Source organism: Pithys albifrons, chromosome 4, assembly GCF_047495875.1.
Source record: "Pithys albifrons albifrons isolate INPA30051 chromosome 4, PitAlb_v1, whole genome shotgun sequence".
NCBI classification, from domain to species: Eukaryota; Metazoa; Chordata; class Aves; order Passeriformes; family Thamnophilidae; genus Pithys; species Pithys albifrons.
Window position 1 is genome coordinate 83,847,953 of NC_092461.1, and position 19,998 is coordinate 83,867,950.

At 38.7% G+C, this 19,998-nt stretch overlaps 1 protein-coding gene across 2 annotated transcripts; it reads left to right on the top strand.

Annotated features, from left to right (window-relative positions):
• Nucleotides 1-13: 13 nt before the first annotated feature.
• RNMT (RNA guanine-7 methyltransferase) lies at nt 14-17,236 on the top strand. 2 transcript variants are annotated; one of them, XM_071554869.1, is made up of 11 exons: nt 14-110; nt 1,418-1,691; nt 3,814-3,946; nt 5,400-5,522; nt 6,582-6,697; nt 8,614-8,795; nt 9,394-9,558; nt 10,673-10,790; nt 12,455-12,556; nt 15,331-15,364; nt 17,112-17,236. In XM_071554869.1, exons 2-11 carry the CDS (start codon nt 1,461-1,463, stop codon nt 17,147-17,149), a joined length of 1,242 nt encoding a protein of 413 aa, XP_071410970.1. In that variant the 5' UTR covers nt 14-110; nt 1,418-1,460; the 3' UTR covers nt 17,150-17,236. The 2 variants fall into 2 exon arrangements, with proteins under 2 accessions (XP_071410970.1, XP_071410971.1); XM_071554870.1 differs by lacking the exon at nt 14-110 and adding an exon at nt 393-532.
• The last annotated feature ends 2,762 nt before the right edge of the window (nt 17,237-19,998 follow it).

Sequence of the window (19,998 nt, forward strand, 5' to 3'; positions counted from 1 at the left end):
GCGCGCCTCGCCCTGTTCGCCCACTCCTTCCCCTGCTCCATCCCCCGGACATGACGCCCGTGGCCGCCGCGCGCACTTCCGCAAACAGGGATGGCGGAGCGCGGGGACGGGTGAGTGCTGGGCCTCCCGCCCTCCTCCTTCCCGTCCTCCCTCTCCCTCCCTCTCCCTCCCCGCCCCGGGCGGATCGGCGCCGCCGTGTCCCGGGCCCTCGGCCCCGCGGGGGAGCGTCGGGCGCCGCCGCGTCGAGAAGAGCCGAGCAGGTCCCGAGGGCTCCGGGGGGACAGAGGGAGGGAGGAGAAGGAGGGGGCGCCTCCCGAGGCCGGCGGACCTGCTCCCCCACTTTTCTCCTCCCCCTTTCCCCCCACTTCCTCACGCCCCAGGGATTTTGAGCTTTCCGGCTGATTGCGACAGTCGGATCGTTTCACAGTTTAGCCCTTCAAACCATCTGCGTGGAGTAGCGTGAGGATAAGGCACGGCGTGCTGCTGCTTTGCAAAGTGTCAGGTGCTGCGGCGTAGGGGGAAGGTTCTTTCTGTAAGTCCCCGAGGCCATCTGTTTTGTGGAAAGCTGCTCTGGTCTCTCTGTGTAGTGGCCCCCTTAAGAGATGTGCTCTGGCATTAAGAGGTGAACTTGGATGAGGTGAATTTGGATATCGTTTTTCGACGTGGTTTTTATTAGGCTGATTTAGGCCACTGTTTCAGGAGAGGAGTTGCCAAATTGCCCCCTTCTGTCCGTTATTAAAAAGGAGGTGCCCCTCTTCCTGATGATGGTGTAAAGAAAGCTGGAATATGCTGTGGACCAAGTGAGCTTTGTGGCAGTGGTTTGCAATCCTGTGGGTATTTGTGAAGTGGAGATGTGGGAATGTGGTTGCAGCTGAATACTCCAGATTAAGCTCAGAACACAGTGGATATTCTTGGCAAACTGGAAAATCCACAACTGATGTGAAAATTTGCTTGTAAAAAAATCATCTCCATCTTTTATTTGAGGACTTCAGTTTCAAAGTGTATCAGGTTAAATAAGGACTTTACTAATTTGAGACAGCCTGACACCTTGTGTTTCTAAACATGAAGTGATTTGCAGGTTACCTTTTATGGGGAGGGAAAGGAGATTATGCTCTCAAAACCAATAATATGTTGCAGTTCAGTCAATAAAGATACCTAGGAAAGACTCAAACATGAGGAGTAAAGATTTATCTTAGTTTGATCTTATTGTAATGAGAGTACTTTGAAATTCTACATATTTTATTATGCTTGCTTTATTAAATAGCAAGTCAAATTTGAAGTCAATATATTGTCTAGGGCAAAAGCATGTTATACTTTTGTAACACCAGCGCTGTGTTTAGAAGTCGCTATTGTAAGCACAAGTACATGAAATTCAACACTGAAAACCTCTGGTGGTTTGTTTCTTTTCCCTGTATAGATTTCTGTTCTGATCAGTGGACAAGGAGACTAACCAGTGAAAAATGGCTGATGTGACCAAGGCAGAAGAACAGGAAGTAGAGAAGAGTTTGGTTGAAGAAGTGGAAAAAATTCCTGGTACTTCAGAGTCAGATTCAGGTGTTGGGTGTGAAGGTGATAGTTCCACTTCAGGTACAGTGCAGCCCACTGAAAAGGAAAAAGAAGTTGATGGTGGTCAGGAAGGCAGAGCAAAGAGGAAGAATTCAGATTCTGAAGATGAACCTCCTAAGAAAAGAGTGAGTATCATTTATTTTGAGCTGTTTTTAAATCCCTTCATCAAAGCCTTAGCTTAAGAAAAGATTGAAAATGTTAATGCTAAACATACATGAATCAGCATGAACCACCAAATATCTAAGTACGTGGGTAGCTTCCCAGCAAAATAACAGGTGCACAAATTATGTTGCCTTCAGGGAAGAGAAAGATGGCTGGTAATTAGAATGTTAGTCTCAGCACATGCTTAGTCTAATTGTAAGACTGTCCTTCCATCATCTGTGTGGTAGCAATCTGGTAGTGTAGTGTAGAATTTGCTGGCATTAGTCCAAGTCCTGTATCTTGAACTGAGATCTCCTGGATGTTATGCTGTCTATTAGTTACCCGTGCTTGGGAGCTTCTTGTAGAAGACAATTTTGTCCTTTCATTTCACCAGTAAGGTATTGTATGGTTTACAAAACTCTACAAACTGCATCCTCTCTTATATAACTTAAGTCTGGTTTGTTGGCAAAATGAAGTGCTGACAAATTTAAGATTTTCAAGATTACAAAAGAAGCTGTAGTGGGCTGACCAGGCAAAATGCCAAGTGCAAATGACAGAGGGAACCCCCAACCCTGAGGGAAAGGGAGAGAAAAAAACCAACTAAAACTTAAAATGGCAAGATTTTTATATTTGGACAGAAGAGAGAAAATTAAAATCCAAATGCAATATATACAAAGGTAAGAAGAAACAACAATAACTTCACACTGAGTTGCCCACCCAGTAATAACAGATTCTACCACCCAGACCCACAGAAACACCCCAAAAGACTTTTCCGGAGAAACACCCAGCAAGAGAGGAGAAAAACCAGCAATAAAATGTTTACTTTCCTCAACCAACAACAGCTGTGAGGTAGCTTGAGCAGTGAGGCCTGGCCCCAGAACAACACACACATCCTTCCTAGTCAAGTAGCCGTGAAGGAAAGAGACGGGCACCTGCCTCAGTTGTTTTTGTACCTGCTTTGATGTCAGATGATATGATACATCTCTTTGGTTGCTTAAGTCAGTGATAACCTGGTCCTGGTAATCTACGTGCACTATCAGGGCTTACTAAAATTAAGGCCTAATCTAGGCCTAGCTAAAACTAAGGCTGAAACTACCATAGTAGCATAAAATATGTGCCCTTTTGATTGGAAGGGTGAAAAGCGTAATGTTTTATAAGATTCTGTCCTTTACTCTGTTTGACCTTATAGAAACTGATGGTTTAATATCCAGTCTAATTTTGACCTTTTGGGTTGTTTTAAGTATAATTTGAAAATGTTTTTGACCTAATGTTTTGTTTCTCTGTCCAGAATTTTCCCAGAATGTTAATTTATGGCTGGAGCAGTATGGTAAAATAAAGGGTGCCCTTTGTTGCGGTAGAAACATTATTAACCCTTTCACCTTTTTAATAATGTGGGATAAGGTTTAGATGAACAAAAAATACACTGGTTTTGTGTAGCTTAAGGGTGGAGACAGGTGATTGAATGTATCTGCCAGCATCTAGGTGTTACTGCTGATGGCTATTTGCAGCTGTCTTGTTAAGGCTAAATCAGAGACATTTCTATAGCTAACTGTTAAGCATTAGATGGAATATGTTGTCAAGTGATTCCTCTTATTCTCTTACCATGGTCTGTTTAAAGCTCTGGCAGTGGGGTCCATCCACTTTGGGCTTTATGTGACATCAGCTAGTTGGCATTTTGATTAAATTGGCAGTTTATACACTTCTGTCAGATAGAAACACTGAATTTCTGAAACAAGCTCTTTGAAGAGGCTTAAAGTTCCTCAAGAAAGAAAATCCTCTTTATCAGTCCCAGGCTTAAGGGGAATGAAACAGTTTCTTTGAGAGTGGTGAGAATATTAGAGAACTGAAAGTTAAGTGTTTTTGTGAAGGAAAGATGCTGGGTAACATCCATCAGAAATTATCTGGATGAACTGCGAAAGGGATTAAATTTTTAGAGGACGTGAGTACGGGAACAGATACAGGAAATCTCTTTATAATGATAGTGCTCTTCATAGTATTGCTTGATTGCTTTCTTGAATCCTTGAAGTGAACATGTGTGTCTTTTGGTTAAATGAAAAAGTAATAAAAAGAATTCACTGCTTCAGTCTATTCCTGTCATTTCTACAGTTACAAATAGGTCATGGGCAAGCTGTTGCTGCACATTATAATGAACTTCAAGAAGTTGGATTGGACAAACGTAGCCAGTCTCGCATATTCTACCTCCGAAACTTTAATAACTGGACAAAGAGTGTCCTCATTGGTAAGCTTCCTTAATTGACTCCTAGACTTGAGTAAAATGTAGCCACTTTTTGTATCAAAATGTAACTTTTGTCTCCTTCCCCAATGTTGATTGACACTGTCTCATAATACTTCCTAAGCTTTTCAAGTGCAATAAAACATCTCTGTTTTATTTGAATCTCTGTAATAGTGTTTTGTATTGTTGGCCAAATGTATGCTAAAATTTAAAATATCAACTGACTTGAATCGTAGAAAAAGTTCATACTGGAAACTGTTCTTCATGACATTTTTGAAGACAAAAGTACTACTTTAAATCATAAAGAATCTAGCTGTTCTTTGATTGAGCTGTTCTTATTTAAATCTAGCTCAAATAATTCCTTAGGCATTTTGCCAAAGCAGTCTATGCTCTGGTCTTGGTTAAACAATTCTGCAGGAAATTTAAACACAGAAATACTTTCTCTGTTATCCATAGTCAGTGGTTTAAGAGATAAAAAACTAGAAGATATACTTCTTTAAGAATCGGCAGGTTTTTATTAGAAGGCAAAATCTGCTGGCTCACAGATTAATTCCTATGTGAGGAAACAAAACCATCAGATATCTGCCAACAAAGAAAAGAATTATCGGCACAGCAACACAGGTTCATGGAGAGGGATCTGTGCCAGGAGATGTTGGCACCATTTGTCTCAGCATGCTGCTTTTTCTTGTGTTGTATCAGAGCAGTTAGAAGCAATATTTAGATTTATATAAAGCTGTTTCTGAAGCCTGTGTTGAAGCCTTTCTGTCATAAGGAGTTTCAGCAGTGTGGCTTTATAGCAGTTATATCAAAACATATTTCATGTCTCTTACTGTGAAGAAAAGTTGCTAGCATGCTGATATGTTTTACACAATATGCCAACATCAGTCAGAGCAGAGAGAATCTAGACAGCGTGGAGATAGAAGAGAAAATGAAACTGGTGTATGTAGGGCAAAAAGGCAGCAAACAAGTAGCTAATGTTGCTGCAAGGCCTGGGAGGGTGAGTGGGAAACAACATACATTTTTGTGAAGTGACTGGGAAGCGATGTTGTTGTGGCTGATGCATTTAATTGGCTTTCCCATACTTTTGAATAACACCTGACTTCATTATAATGGTAGTGAAAGGGAACCCCGTTTCCCTACTCATTCACTGGATATCTGTTTAGCCATGTGCAGTTTTGCCTTAGCCAGGAAAACAATTCAGAGCTTCAGTCATGTTACATGCAGAGCATATTAAGCACAGAAAATATTCATTATCTTCTCCATAGTTTTAGGAGTTTGTGGTTCTTTTCATCATTCTAGAGATTTAAGTCTCGACTTAAACATTAAGAAGACTTTATAGACCATGTAAGCTCTGAGTTTTTTTCAAATTCTCTAACCTTTTAGGTCCTTTAGGCTTCTTTGTGCAATACAAGTGAAATACAGAGATGTCTATATATGTTCTCTCTTTATATTTTTCTAGGTGAATTTATAGACCGGGTACGACAGAAAAAGAATGATATAACTGTTCTGGATCTAGGATGTGGCAAAGGTGGAGACTTACTGAAATGGAAGAAAGGCAGAATTAAAAAACTCATCTGTACTGGTAAGAAGACATAACTTTCTAGTGAAAGTACATCAGTGTTGGATGGGAAGACTAAGTACATTTCCAGTATTTTATTATTTCTTTTTTTTTTCCAGTAAACCCAAGAATGCAATGAATATTTTTTATCAAAAAGTCTTATTTTGTGTTTTAAGCTGAAGGCATCAACTTGATTGCCAGAAAAAATATAAGAATCATTGGTTTTCTGTGTATTTAACTTCCAGTTCAACTCCTAAATACAAACTAGTATCGCTCAAGAAACACAAAATTGCCACATTGTCTTAGGCAAAATGTGTCACCAGGAAAAAGACTGACATTTTATATTTTATGCCTTTTCTCCCACATCTAATCTCTTGTACCATTTTTAACTGTTCTGAAAACACATACAGAGGAGTTGCATTTCAAAAACAAATAAATCCCACAATGCTCTGATAAAAAATGGTCTTGGGTGTTACAATCACCTAAAGATTTTTAGACATAGCAAGAGGAAAGAGCTGAAAGCTAATTAGAAAATTCTAATTTGAATAATTTGCTTAGATGTTGGGAGGAAGATACCATCTTCCCGTTTTCCCAAAAAGGATCCCAGGGTTAATCAGAGGAAGTATTACTGAACTTCAAATTTAGTTAGATACTAGAATTCCATAAAATTCAGTGGGAGTTATTGTGTGTATTCTACATTTTGCAGTTCTTGCTTACATTTTTCAGTGGGCAGTATTCAAATGCAGTTAATTCATTTACTTAAAGAGTTCTGATGTGACTTTATTGCATATTGTCAGAAACTCGATTCCTGAGAAAGGAACAGTCTTAGAATTTAAAAAAAATTCCCATAATGTAACATATCAGAAATATTTGCATTTCAACACCTTTTGTATTTGTAAGGACTCTAAGAATGAGAATCCCTGGGAGATGAACTGTTTTAATGGAACTGAAGGTTGACTTTTTATTCCCTGCCATATTGTACCTTCTCTGTCCCAGTAATCATTTCAACTTTCTTGTCTGGAGAGCAGTGTACACACACCTTTTCATCTCTTTTTTTTTTTTAAATTGTCTTTTCATACACAGATATTGCTGACATTTCTGTGCAACAGTGCAAGCACCGATATGAAGAAATGAAAGCCCGATGTCGATATAATGAACATATTTTTGATGCAGAATTCATACAAGCAGATAGTACCAAGGTACAGTTTCTATGCTTTGTAGTATTTCAGAGATTTAGTGTTCTTTTGTTAAGCAAGTGTAGGAAGTTGATGGTAGTGCTATAATATTTTGGGAATATATATTTTTAAGATCAGACTATTGTACTACCAGAAGAATCAGCTGTATGGGTTCCCAGAAGTTGCTTAAGATGTAGTTAGATGCATTTTGCTGCTATTGTATAGTTGTACAGTGTAACTTTCTTGAAGCCTGAATATCTTTTTTAGATAATAAATCTGGTGCATTCAGTGTTTTTTACTTGGCAAGGGGAGTGAAATGACTTCTTACCTCTGGAGTTTCTGTGAGCCAGCATGGAATGTCAGAAACCATCTTGGTGAATGTGTTTTTAGTGTTGGACTGATTTGACTTGTACATTTTGCTTATCCCGTTTTCTTTTCTAGTTGCATTTTAGTTACTATAATATGTATCTTCAGATCTTGTATGATAGAGCGAGTTAATGGTGAATACATTGCTGAGGCTGAGAAGACAGTTTTGTAACCAGAACTGCTTTTGCTTCCTAGAAATGCAGGCTGAGAGCGCCCTGCTGATTGCAGACTGAGTGGCAGAACCTACCTGGTTCCAGCATATCTGTGAAAAAGCTGAACCTGTTCTCGGCCTTGGTGGAAGGGTTGTTTGATGAATTCTTGGTTGTCTTTCCTGCTTCTAAGAAATAGTCTGTTGCAGGTTCATGTTGTCTCTCTCAGCTCAGTTACAGTCAGGGTAGAGAGAAGAGAGCCTTGGCCAGGAAAGAAAGGGATATTTTCATGTTGTTATTACAGCTCAGTCTTAAATACTTAGTATTTTCTGCTGCATGCTTTGTTCTGTCTATCCTTGCACATGAATTTCCTTGACTTTGTGTCTCTATCACAAATGGTGTATATCTTGCAAAATATCATTCTCTCACCTTGTCTAATTCTGCCCACCCCTGTTTCTCACTTCCTTGTGTCTTTCTCAAAATGTGGAGGAGGATTAAATGAATAGATAAAATTGCTATTGGTGTGTGAAGTCTGTTTTTATCTTGCCATATAAGGAACGTTGACAGTGTGTGGCATGAACTAGTGGAGTTTGGGAGTGAGTGAATGGGTGGATGGTAAGTCTGTGAGGGAAGAGGAACTGGGGTAGAACTGTTAAGTATGAAATATTTAAGTACAGAATGCATATCATGGGCCTTGGGGAGAACTTGTGTGCTCCTGTATTGTTTATGTGTGGCTACTACTATTGTATAAAAGAAGCCTGAAGAAGAGTCAGAGAACTGGTGAGTACAGGGTCAAATTTTCACAAGTACCTGAAAAATTTAACCTGAAGAATTTCAAGGGTTCTGAGTTCTTTAGATTTAGTTACTGTATCTGGAGTGGGGAGGAGTATGTAAGGACACATGTATGTACATAGGTGAGAATACAGACGAATACAACTTGATGGGCTGTGCAAACCATCATATTTAAAACAAGCCCTTCTCTCAAGTATCTGTTTAATGAGTCAATTCTCATTCTCTCAGAGACTTATTAAACTGAAAATTCATTTTATTACAGTATTTTTTTCCAGCTAAATGGTGACCAGTTATAAACCCTCAGCAGTAAAGTACTTTTGGAAACTATTAGGTACCTAACCTTGGGTTTTGGCCTTTTAGGTGCAGTGGTGTTACCTGACAACATGAAAAGAATTTGAGGACATGATAACTTTGAAGTTCTGTGTATTCTTGTTGTTCCTAAAAGTGTGTGGTTTTCTGTGTAACAGAGAACTTCTTATTCATACCTTTTTCATCTTGTCCTTAGTGAACTTGTGAAGGAATGGGCACTAAAAGGAAAAATTTCAAAGAATTATGGGTGTACTGTATTAGTTGGAAGATTTAAGTGAATCATGCTTGTTTCTGTAGCTTTTGTTTCTTTTTAATCTATTTCAGGATCTCTTGTCTTCCAAGTATAATGATCCAGATATGCGCTTTGATATTTGCAGCTGTCAATTTGTTTACCACTACTCATTTGAGACATATGAGCAGGCTGACATGATGCTTAAAAATGCTTGTGGGAACCTCTCTCCTGGAGGTTATTTCATTGGCACAACTCCAAATAGCTTTGAACTTGTGTAAGTACTTTTGTATTCTATTAGTCCTTCAAAAGTCTGTGAAGACTTGTTAAGTGGTAATTATTCTTGCAGTGCTCTGCTACATTTGAGCAAATAAAAGTGAGTTTTTTGCAACAATCTTGGATTCTACTAAAATAATTGTCTCTCATGAACCTGACTCAAACAGGTAAATCTATGCTAATCCTTGTCTCTTGCACCCATGACTCTTCTAGTATAGAGAATAGGTCTTCATACACTTAAGCCTTCTGTAGTGACTTAAATAGTGGCAAAATGGCCACAGTCTGGGCAAGAACTGTCAAGAGTGTTGTGGTCTTTCCAAGAAGCCCGTCTTGCCCATGTACTCTGTGTCTGGGCCAAAGGGTAATCTTCTATGTCCCTTAGGTCCATGTTACATTGTGCAGGAATGATAAACTGTTAAAACCTGGCATAGGATTTCATTCCATTATTTCATTGCCTTACTAGATAGGGGAGGTGAGAAACTAGAGAGATCACTGAATGTAGTAGTACTGGGAGAAGCATTTTCAGGCTTCTTATGTGTAGTTTTCTCTGCCTGTTAAATGAAATACTGGTCAATTAATGTTTATATCTTATTTTGCAGAAAGAGACTTGAAGCTTCAGAAACAAATTCATTTGGGAATGATGTGTACAATGTAAAATTTGAAAAGAAGGGAGACTATCCTTTATTTGGCTGCAAGTATGATTTCCACTTGGAAGAAGTGGTTGATGTCCCTGAGTTCTTGGTTTACTTTCCATTACTGGAAGAGTAAGTTCAGTTTTGAATTCATTTATGCTATGAAAGCTATGAAAAATAATAAACAGTTATTTAGTTTATGTGTCATTACATAACACCTGCAGAAAATTATGTTTTGATTTTCTTACTGTGTTTTGCAGTTCTTAGTTTTTTTCTTTGCTGTTGCTCCAGATGCAGAGGTTTCTTGCATTTCCATCCACAGCTGTAATTTCTCCATTGCATGTACTTGAAGGTCTTATGGTCAGAAACTGTGAAGACTTAAATTAGATCTCACATGAAAATGTCTATGTCTGATATCTTGAATCTGTCAGCAAACCTTTACTGCTGTCAACGTTTTCTTCTTTGATCTTAACTTTTTGAGTGGTTTCTTTCTACCTTTTTTATTACTTCAGCAAGCTTTGTTGTATATCCTCTTCATTATGGTGCCTCTTTCTTGTCTTCTTCAACTTTCTTTGAATGTTCATATGATTTTGCTATGACTTGTTTTTTCTTCATCTGTGAGCATAAGTTTTGGTGTTACTTCTGTGTGAACTCAGATTTGCTTTTCCTGGCCTGTGTCCTGAGTTACAGACAATGCTTCCATGTGGGGGTTTCTCCTGCCATTCAAGCTCAGGATTGTTAAACTGTATTAAGCTTTCCCTTCAAGTCTGTGTATTTTCACACATTTCATTTGTAGTTCTCTTTGAAAATACCAGCATCTGTCACTGACAGCTATAACTTAAGTGATTCATGTCCACAGTATCTACAAATAATTGAGATGTAAGGCACTAAATCTAATAGAAGTTCTCTGAATATATTCCTAATATCTGACATGACAGATTCTACAGGGAAAAGAGTGTAGTCTGTCTGTTCTGCATTTTGGGAGAAGAGACATTTTTCTATTAAAATGATTGTAAATTACATCTGTGTAGATTTTTGTTGTCCTTATTTAAAAAAAAAATTAAAGAACAGTTTGCGGTGGTAGTGCAGCTTTTTTCATCTAAATGTCTTCACTAAAAAAAAAATTCTAAAAAAGGTGTAATCCTACTGAATACCATAAGATGTCACTGTGGCTTAAAATTGTTGCTTTGAAAATAAAGCTACAGCAATTTTGGGGCTTCTCTAATTAAGCTTATTATTTTGACAGAATGGCAAAAAAGCATGGTATGAAATTAGTCTACAAAATGACATTTCGGGAATTCTATGAAGAAAAAATCAAGAACGAGGAGCATAAAATGCTGTTAAGGAGAATGCAGGCCTTGGAGGTAAATTTGGAATGTACTTGTTTCATTTTAGTAGCATTTTACATCTTGTTTATTATTTGTACAATAATTGAAATTGCCATTGTGAACATTTTGCAATTAATTAAGGGCTACCAACAGAAACAATTTAATTCCTGTGACTAAAAGTGTGACTGTGGTGAGTTGACCTTGACTGGCTGCCAGACACCTGCTGACCTGCTCTCTTGTTCCCTTTTCCCAACAGGATGGGGGGGGGAGAAAATAGGAAAAAACATGTGGGTCAAGGTAAATTCAAAGAAATTGCTTAGCAATTACTGTTTACAGCTGAAGCAGTAAACTTGGAGAAGATTAATTTAATTTATTGCCAAGAAAAAGTAGTAGAAAAGTGAGAAACACAGGCAAAGCTAAACATTCCTTTGTCCCACCTACTGCTTGTTCCCAGGCTCAGTTTCACTTAGCCGTGCCCTGTGGTGGCTTTAGTGGAACTGGTGGAACTGTCTGTGTCTGTCCTCACAGAGGCCAACTCTGCAGCCCCTGCTGCCATCACATGGCCACCAGCACCCAATAGAGTGATTTAAGTTTGGAAGGTAAAATTTCAATTTTGTGGCAAGTTTTCATTTTTATGAAGTAGGAATAGGAGCACAAGGATCATGCCAGGTGTCAGTGGTGACTGTAATCCATTTCTTCTTCAGCAAAGAGAGACTGAAAGCTGAATCTTCGTGAAAGTAATATTGAGTGAAAAGACAGAAAGGAGTCTTTGTAGTAATAAAAGGACAGGTTGTGTTCATAGAAGAAAATGGTACTTAACTGTAATTGAACTTATGTTTTTGCCAAATGTTTTTGATTTTTTATCCTCAGCCTCTTATGGATGACTTTTTGTAGCTTCAGAGAAGCTTTCATGCCACCTCTGAGGCTTTGGTTTTACTTGCAGTTCTCTCTTCTTCCCTCCTCCCTCAAACATCAGAATTCTTCAGCATAAAATTATCAAGTCAATTGTCTGGTGGCTTACTAAATTGAGTCACATGGGCTGCAAGTGACCTTAACTGTCCTTCTTGACTCTGAAAGTGCTGGTGCTGTGTATGGGCTCACACTGTCAGTAACATGGTGACACAGCTGGACATTCCAGCTTCCTTCTTAGAAAAGTGCAAGTTATCTTAAAGTAGTGGCCACTTAAAATTGCGGACTGAATTGTTGCATACAGATCATTAGTTACTGGCATACTTCATAAGTAAGTCATAGTTGTGAAGAATTAGTTGTATACTTCTGTTACAGCTCCTGTGTTAACTGAAGCATAGTAACTGTTCCGCTTGAAATGGTATAGTTGCTCATTTCTTGGTACTTCTGCGTAAAATATTGTGTTTGTTTAGTTGCTGTTCTAAAAAAGGGTATTTTTAGGTAATGGTCATAATGAGCTGTACTTGGAGGAGAATTTTTATAGTTATTTTGTTTCCCTTCTTTGGGAGTCATAAGGATAAAACAATTTATAAATCCTTGGTGTTGGATTTTCTGGTAAGTAGGGAATATCAGACCTGTTCCTGAGGGTACTATAAAGGAGAGACCTAAATTTAAAATCTTTAAGAATTACTGACCTCTGTTCTGGATTATGTTGTGGCAAACCCATGACAGATGTGATTAAAGTATCTTTCTGTGCAATTAATGTTTTTTCTCATATTTCTTCTGTTCTCCAGCCATATTCTGCAGCTGGTGATTCCAGGCTCGTTTCTGATAAACCTGATGATTATGATCATGCAAAAGAGTTCATCAAAGATGGCAAAGCAAAGTTACCGTTGGTAAGTTCTTTGTACTTCATTAGAGCAAATGGTGCCTAAAACTGAGGTCCTAATCTTTCAGACATGTGGTGCCTTCTTCATTTCAACTGCAGTAGAATTAGTATGAATGGCCCTTTGCATGTGAAAAATTGTAGAGCTGTGGGGCTGAGGAGTTCATCTATTCTATATCCCATACTCAAAGAATCAAATTCACTTCATTTGGCAGGTATTAAGAAATTTGTAATGATGTAAAAGATATTTCTCCATCTTACTAGTTCTTTCTAACTAATACTAATTTGAAGAATTTTCTTATGTTTCTGGACCTCCCCACTACTGGTTTAAAGCTTGAGTTCCAATCCTCTGATGGGAAAGTTGAAAACTTTTTTCATGACTTCGTATATATTGGAAGTCATCCTTTTCATTTTCATAGATACAGCATAGGGCTGGTTGCCTTGAAGTTTTTCCTCTTGGATTTTTCTCTTTTTTAATCACTGATTAATCAATGAATTCTTGAGAATGCAGTCCTTTTACTGTATATATAAAATCCTGCTTCAAGAAGGAAATAAAAGCTACATTCAATATTTGAAATCTAAAAACTTTAAAATAAAAATGGCTTCTTTTAAGAAATAGGCTTAAGACGTGAAAATGGCCAAGTCAGGCCAAAGACCTCTTTTGCCAGGTTCTGTTTTAAAAGATGAACCATTTGGTGAGGATTAGTGAGTGGGTAGCATATGGGTTAAATCATGCCCCCACTGAGAACTCGTGGGAAGAGGGTGCAGTGGGCTGAGCAAAAAATCAGCTTGTTGTTGTTGCCTTATGTTTCTTAATTGGTGAGGTAAATGGCAGCAGTTTTTTACTTGTGAACTTGCCCTGATTTCATCAGATCAGCTGAGGTGGGAGTAGGTATTCTAGGCTGGAAGACACACTTTTTTCAGAATGTGTGAGTTGAGTTGGGAGTTAGAAACTTTATTTGCGAGAGAGTGTGGGCTGTGTGGAAGTATTAGGTGGAGGCAGGCAGTTCCTGGGGAAGGTGGCAGCATTGTGATACAGGGTCTTGGCTTGACTGCTGCACAAGTGCTGATGCCTCAGGCTGGACAGCAGCTTCATCCAGATCAAGTCACATGGATGTGTGGTAATGGACCCAGCATGCTCTGCACTGCTCTCCCTTATGCTAGTCCAGGTGTGATGTTCCTCATTAGCTCGACCTTTGGGCACATGAGCATCCACATGATGAATCTCCATAGATTCTACTCAAGCGGCAGTGTCCCACCACACATCAACAGCCCACATGGGCCTCTCCATGCTTTCAGTTAGTTTTCTTCCATCGGTCTAGCCACTCCCACAGGGCACTGGCTATCACCCGTAAGTCAGTGTAAAGGTAAAGTCTTGGCCACCCCTCTGGTTCCGCAATGTCCAATAGACTCGTTTGTCCTCCTCCTCCCCCTGGCCAGAGGGAGGGCAGCTTCATTGCTGCTCTTGACTCTTTTTTGGGTTCTCTGCTTCAACTGTGTGGGCAGGATTTCTACCAGCTTTCTTCCGTTTTGATTTCCATAACTAGGCCTCAAGCACAGAAGTAGATTCACTGTCCCACCTCCTCCTGTCTTCCCCTGGTCATGTAAGAAGGACCACAGTCCACCACATGACCCATGCTTGGGGTTTGCTCTTTGTCTGGGTGGGGCAGGAGCGAAAGACTGGTCTCTTGGGCTGTAAGGCCTCTCCCTGAAGTGAGTTCGTTCACAGCAGATACAATTGGAGCTATTTGAACTCACAAAGAGAGTCAGTAAAAGGGGTAAAAGAAGCATCCAACAGCAAGAAAACATTGTTTATATTCTACATGTACCAAAACATACAGATAAGAAGGTATCTTTCTATAACCATGCTCCCGGGAAGCCTGCCAAGCTCCTGGGACACTTGCCGAGGTCCTTGGTTGTTGCCTGCATTCTCCACCATTTATCTGTTTTGGGTTGAGCTGGCAAAATGCCAAGTGGCCAATACAAAGTGTTAGAGCTTCCCTCCCCACAAGAAAAGGGAGGAAAGAAAAAAACCCCTCTAAACCAGTTTTATATATTTATAGAGAAAGGAGAAAATTAAAACCATAATGTAACACACATGCAAATTAGATACAACAACAATTGTCTACTTCCCACTGAGAACAGATTTCATCACTCTGCATTTATAAAGCACCCCAAAAACACCCAGCAAGGCAAAAGAGAAAGAATAACAATAAAATGTTTCTACTTCCCTGAACTAAAACAAAATGCGAAGCAGCAGTAGCAACAGCAAGGCCCAGGACAGCTCCACAGCAGCAGCCTCCTCTCAGGACTGTAGCCATGATGCCAACTGATAAACACCTCCTACTCTGGGTTTTATATTTTGAGATGATGTCAGAATATGGTGTGGAATACCATTGGCTAGTAACAGTCAGCTGTCAGGTAGCCCAGCCTGGTTCAAGCCAGCTGATAATTTCAGGCCTACTCTGAAATCTAAAACCTAAATTTAGGCCTACACTTAGCTAAACTCATAACACAGAGTTATCCAGACAAACAGACTGTTGGCCCATTCTCCTATCCCTGTGTGATTTAGGTGTGTGCCATTATCTGGGGTGTTCCCTACTGTCATGGTTATTTGAGTTAAAACTATCTGTGTTCTACAGTAATGCTCTTCTTGTCTCTAAACAGCCAAACAATGTGGGTGGTTAGAGTTGGTCAGTGAAAGATTAATTATTCTGAATTAAATCAGTTTTTTATTATTTCCTCATTTTTGTTGACACTGTGGCTTTTTTTGTCCCCTTCTAGGGAACCTTGAGTAAATCTGAATGGGAAGCAACAAGTAAGTAATATTTTGAAAACTCAATATTAACTGAGTAACCACTATGGAAAGTGTGTAAGTGTTGGTTATGGACGAAAATACCAATTTTAAATCTAACAAGGTCTTATTACATCTTACAACACTCAAATTTTTGGGCTAGAACAATTTTGAAATGTCTTACTTGAGACATACGAAAAAATGATGCCAGTGTTAAAGGATTATTTAGGTATGTTAGAGGATTAAATACTACACTTCTGTATGGTACGCTTGGATGTTTTACTGTTACCAGTCAACAAGAAAATAAACTCCAGTTGGGACATACATTCACCAAAAGTAATACAAACCTTTCTGGGGAAGACAGGGGCCAGACCTTTACTCTTTGCCTGCAGTGACACATGTATCAGAAAGAAGCAGTTGAAACATGGATAGTGAAGAGGTATTTGAATGTTTTATAAAGAGAAGAGAAAAATTCAGTGCCTCAGACACAACAAAGGTGTTAAATATGTTTTGTAATTTTGTAAGCATGTGCCATGGAAAACTTGATGTTGATTTTTCTGATGTCAAATTCAATAAAACTGTGTTATAAGGGACTGAGAGTTCTAAGGATAAAAATGGATTCCTAGAGAGATTGTTACTTGATTCTGTGTAAGGGCAGCCAACAAGGATTTGCATTTTTGCAGATCATTATTATTGTTGTTTTAGTGGTTTCAAAGCAAAGCAAACATGCTGTTTAATTCACAAGTGAAAAGTCTTCAGTCTGCTTTCTTAAATTATTATTGATTGTTAGAGGGTATGAATCATAAGGAAGGCATTAATTCCAGCAACACGGAAGTATTATGTGAACTATTAGTCAAATTGAGAGGAACTTTTTATACCTTTAGAAGTTCAAGGATTACTGTGTTCCCTAAGCAGTCTCATTTTTCAAAGGAATTTGGAATACAGAGCTTCTGATAGAGCACAGCTTGCTCATTAGATGGAAGTTTGCTTTGTTACCGAGGAATGTCTGATAGGCCTGTCTTGGAAGATTTGCAGTGTAGCTTTGGCACCTCATCCATTAAAATAAAAGTTGAGTTCAAGTGGAAATCCATAAATGTTTAGTAGATTCATGACCTGAAGTAATTGGTTTAATGTATCTGTCTTGTGTGGAGAATAAAAACATACAACATAGCTGGCATTGATTATATGCCAAGTAAGAGTTTACCAAGGCTGCTGGTGTGGACTGTATGAGTATCCATTACTAGAATCATACTGTTCTGGACTTGAGAAAATGCCATAATTCTTCTTTGTTCATCAAAATTTTTAAAAGTGAAATTAATAATATGAATCCTGAGTTTATTTGCTTTTCAGTTAAGAGTGAAATTGATAATTTCACCCCTCATTGTCCATTACTGTGTGTATGAAGGAGTCTTAACTTACTTGCATATGACTTTTTGTGCACTAGTGAATGTTAATTGTATGTAGATTGACATAGTAATCTACGAATTGAATTCCATTCACATTTCAGTAATATCATTAACTCAAGTTAGTGTTGCCTTAACCATATCTGCAGTACTTAAAATATTTTGCTTTTGTGCATTCTCTACTCTATTATGAAAACAAGTAAAACTGTCCTGGACTTGAATGCTAGAGTTACTCATTGGGAAACCATATTATAATTTCAGTAATCTGCTAACAGATTTGGACAGAATATCAACCTGGTAACATTTTGAAAACTTAATTGAGTTGCCAAGGAAGCTGAAACTTTAAATACTCCCATTTTCTTTTTTAGGTATTTACTTGGTATTTGCATTTGAGAAGCAACCGTGAAACTTCACATACTGGATGCAGCAAGAAAAGATCATATCCATATGGAAATTGGAATGGTCGGAAATTCATCGTGGCAACTATTTTTTTATTTTTATTTTTTAATTATCAGAAGTGTGCAGGACACTACCAAAAACTAGAGCAAGCTCATGATTCAGAGTTACATTGACTGTCTGTGACAGATGGACTTGTGTGTGTATATAAGAAAGATTCTGAACCAGTCTTTTTAAGCATTTGTAAGCAATCTGCATGCTCTCAAAACTTGTGTTTGAACTGACACAGTTTTATGTTAGAAGCAAATGTTTTGTTAGTAGAAGTATGTTTGTGATTACAAGCCTGACCCTGCACTTTCTGAAGTTAATGGAAAAAGACTGTTGACTTTGATGATGCAGAATGAGGGCCTAAATACTGTACTGCAGAGCTCTGTTAATTCACAATGAGATCTATTCAGACATAGAGGGTATGTCTACATTGCATGCAGAGCAAAAAATACCTGAGTCAGTTTGAGTACCTCTGTGCTGTGCTCAAGCTTGCAGTATAAATCTACCTTAGTGGTATTCATGGTGTAGTTTACATGGTAAAGTCACACACTGCTCTTGTTTCTCCTGCTTGCTAATACATAGTGTCACTTCATGGTGCTTTCAAGATTAAACGAGTTTGTTCTGTACAAAACTGCTCTGAATGTACTTAATTTTTATCATTTTAAATCTCTACTTAGTTTTTCCAAATAGGTTTATGTGGTAATCAGTAACAGATGCTGAACCAAAATTACTGAACATTTTCTATTGTATTTAAGACTCACCTGACTTTATGGTAGTTTTAATGTTTCTTGAAATTTAGGCAGATCTTAGGGTGCATTTCTTTCTTGTTTCATAAAATTCCAAGTGGGCTTGGCAATAGAATGAGCTTTGGGTAGGGATGGGGACCTCATTGAAGTCCTTAAGGCATAAAAAATGTGGTGGTGTCATAGATCATGAACAAAAAGGGAAGCCTGAGTAACATCTGTGGATAAAAAAGTTCACTCTGGAAGGGAGGGCTCTGTATGTGTACACACCCTGCTATATGTGGGTAACAATCCCCAAACTGGAGCCAAATATTTTGTTAGGTAATACAATCTAATGATACCAGTTGACAGAACTGTGCCTAACTACCATCTTAACTGCTTTTAAGTCTCTTAGAGCTGGCTTGGGGATTTCTGGGGCAGTGATTGCTCGGCTTTCCAGTGCTTGCAGCCACCCACTATTGAGAAGGCCTGTGTACTTCATGTTTTTATTCTCTGTTTCTGTGTTAACAGTAGCAGTGGCTGCTGTTGGCTACTATAGTTTATGTAGAGATGAAATGAGGAAATTTTGATGGTACATGAGTACTTTTAAAAGTTATAGTAAAACTAGACAAGAACATTTCTGTTAGAGTTAAGTGTTCAAATTTTTTGAGTTTGTAGTTGAATTGCCTTCTCTCTATTCTTTGCTCCATGACTCCTTTTTTTATAGTATAGATGCACACCTATAACCTTCTCTGAAGCAGTAGAGTTAGTCAGTTCTGCTGCTGAAATTAAGAAAACAAGACTTTCTTGTCTGCTAGAACTAGTACTCATGAAACTAGCTGAAAAATGCTGTCACTTTGTAGAAGTGCTGAAATGTTTCTTTGAAATTTGTGTGTGTCTAAGCTAGTTTTGATAGATTTCTTGTATCAAATTTCACTTGAAAGTATGTTGTTATGCTATTTTTCGAAGAAATAATAATAAAAAGAGAGGAAATGTGGTGAAGTGTCTTTCCTCTTTTAAGAAAATCTCAGCACATCATACAGTCTCATAATAGTTGAGGTTGAAAGGGACCTCGAGAGGTCATTTGGTCCAACCCCCCTGCTCAAGCAGGTTTATTCAGAGCTGGTTGCCCAGGACCAAGTCCAGAGAGCTTTTGAATAGCTCCAAGAATGGGAACTCCACAATGTCACTGGGTGTCTCATGCCAGTGCTTGGTCAACCTCACAGTAAAAATATTCCCTGATGTTCAGAGGGAACTTTCTGTGTGCCCATTACCTCTTGCCCTGTCACAGGGCATTTTACATTCTCCCTTTGGTTATTTGTACACATTGATAAGGTGATTGCCCTGAACCTTCTCTTCTCCATGGTTCCAGGTCTCACAGCCTTTCCTTTATGAGAGGTGCTCCAGGATTTTGAACTAAATTGGACTCAGTATCACCTAGGGTGCATTGTTAGTGGCCTCCAACAGCACTTTGTTCCCTCACTTACCACTCTCTAGGATTGGTTGCTCAGCCAGTTTGCAATCCCCCTCATTGCTTCATCCATGATAATGTTTTAAAAAACGTTCTTGAAGTCAAGGTAGACTCTATCCACTGCTTTCCCATCATCTATCTAGCTAGATACTTATTTTCTCATGAAAGTTTATGCATTTAGTTAAACATGACTTCCCATTAAGGAATCCATGTTGACTACTCCTGATGATTTTCTTGTCCTTCATGTGCCTGGAAATCATTTCCCGTATCTGTTGCTCAGTCACCTAATTGATGTGAGGGTGACTGCACTGTAGTTGCCTGGATCCTTTTCTTTCCTCAACTTGAAGATAGGAGTGGCATTTGCTTTCATCCAGCCTTTGGGCACTTCTCCTATGAGTATTCAAAGGTTATTGTCTGTGAGCTCATAACAATACCTGTCATCAGGGTCCATGAACTTAATGCGTGTCCAGTTTTCCAGTTTGCCTAAGTATTCCCTGCTAGTCCTCTTCAACTAAGGACACATCTTCCTTGTGCCAACCTTTCATCCTGGTCTCTGGAGCTGGAGTTGCTGAAGACTGGTTTTGCAAGTAAAGACAGAGGTGAGAAAGGCATTTGGGA

Excerpts from the sequence above, each read along its gene's own strand:
- RNMT (XM_071554869.1), top strand. The coding sequence starts at position 1,461 with ATGGCTGATGTGACCAAGGCAGAAGAACAGGAAGTAGAGAAGAGTTTG. Across the intron at positions 9,559-10,672 it reads TACTTTCCATTACTGGAAGA|AATGGCAAAAAAGCATGGTA; the intron begins GTAAGTTCAGTT and ends TTATTTTGACAG. Across the intron at positions 15,365-17,111 it reads ATCTGAATGGGAAGCAACAA|GTATTTACTTGGTATTTGCA; the intron begins GTAAGTAATATT and ends TTTCTTTTTTAG.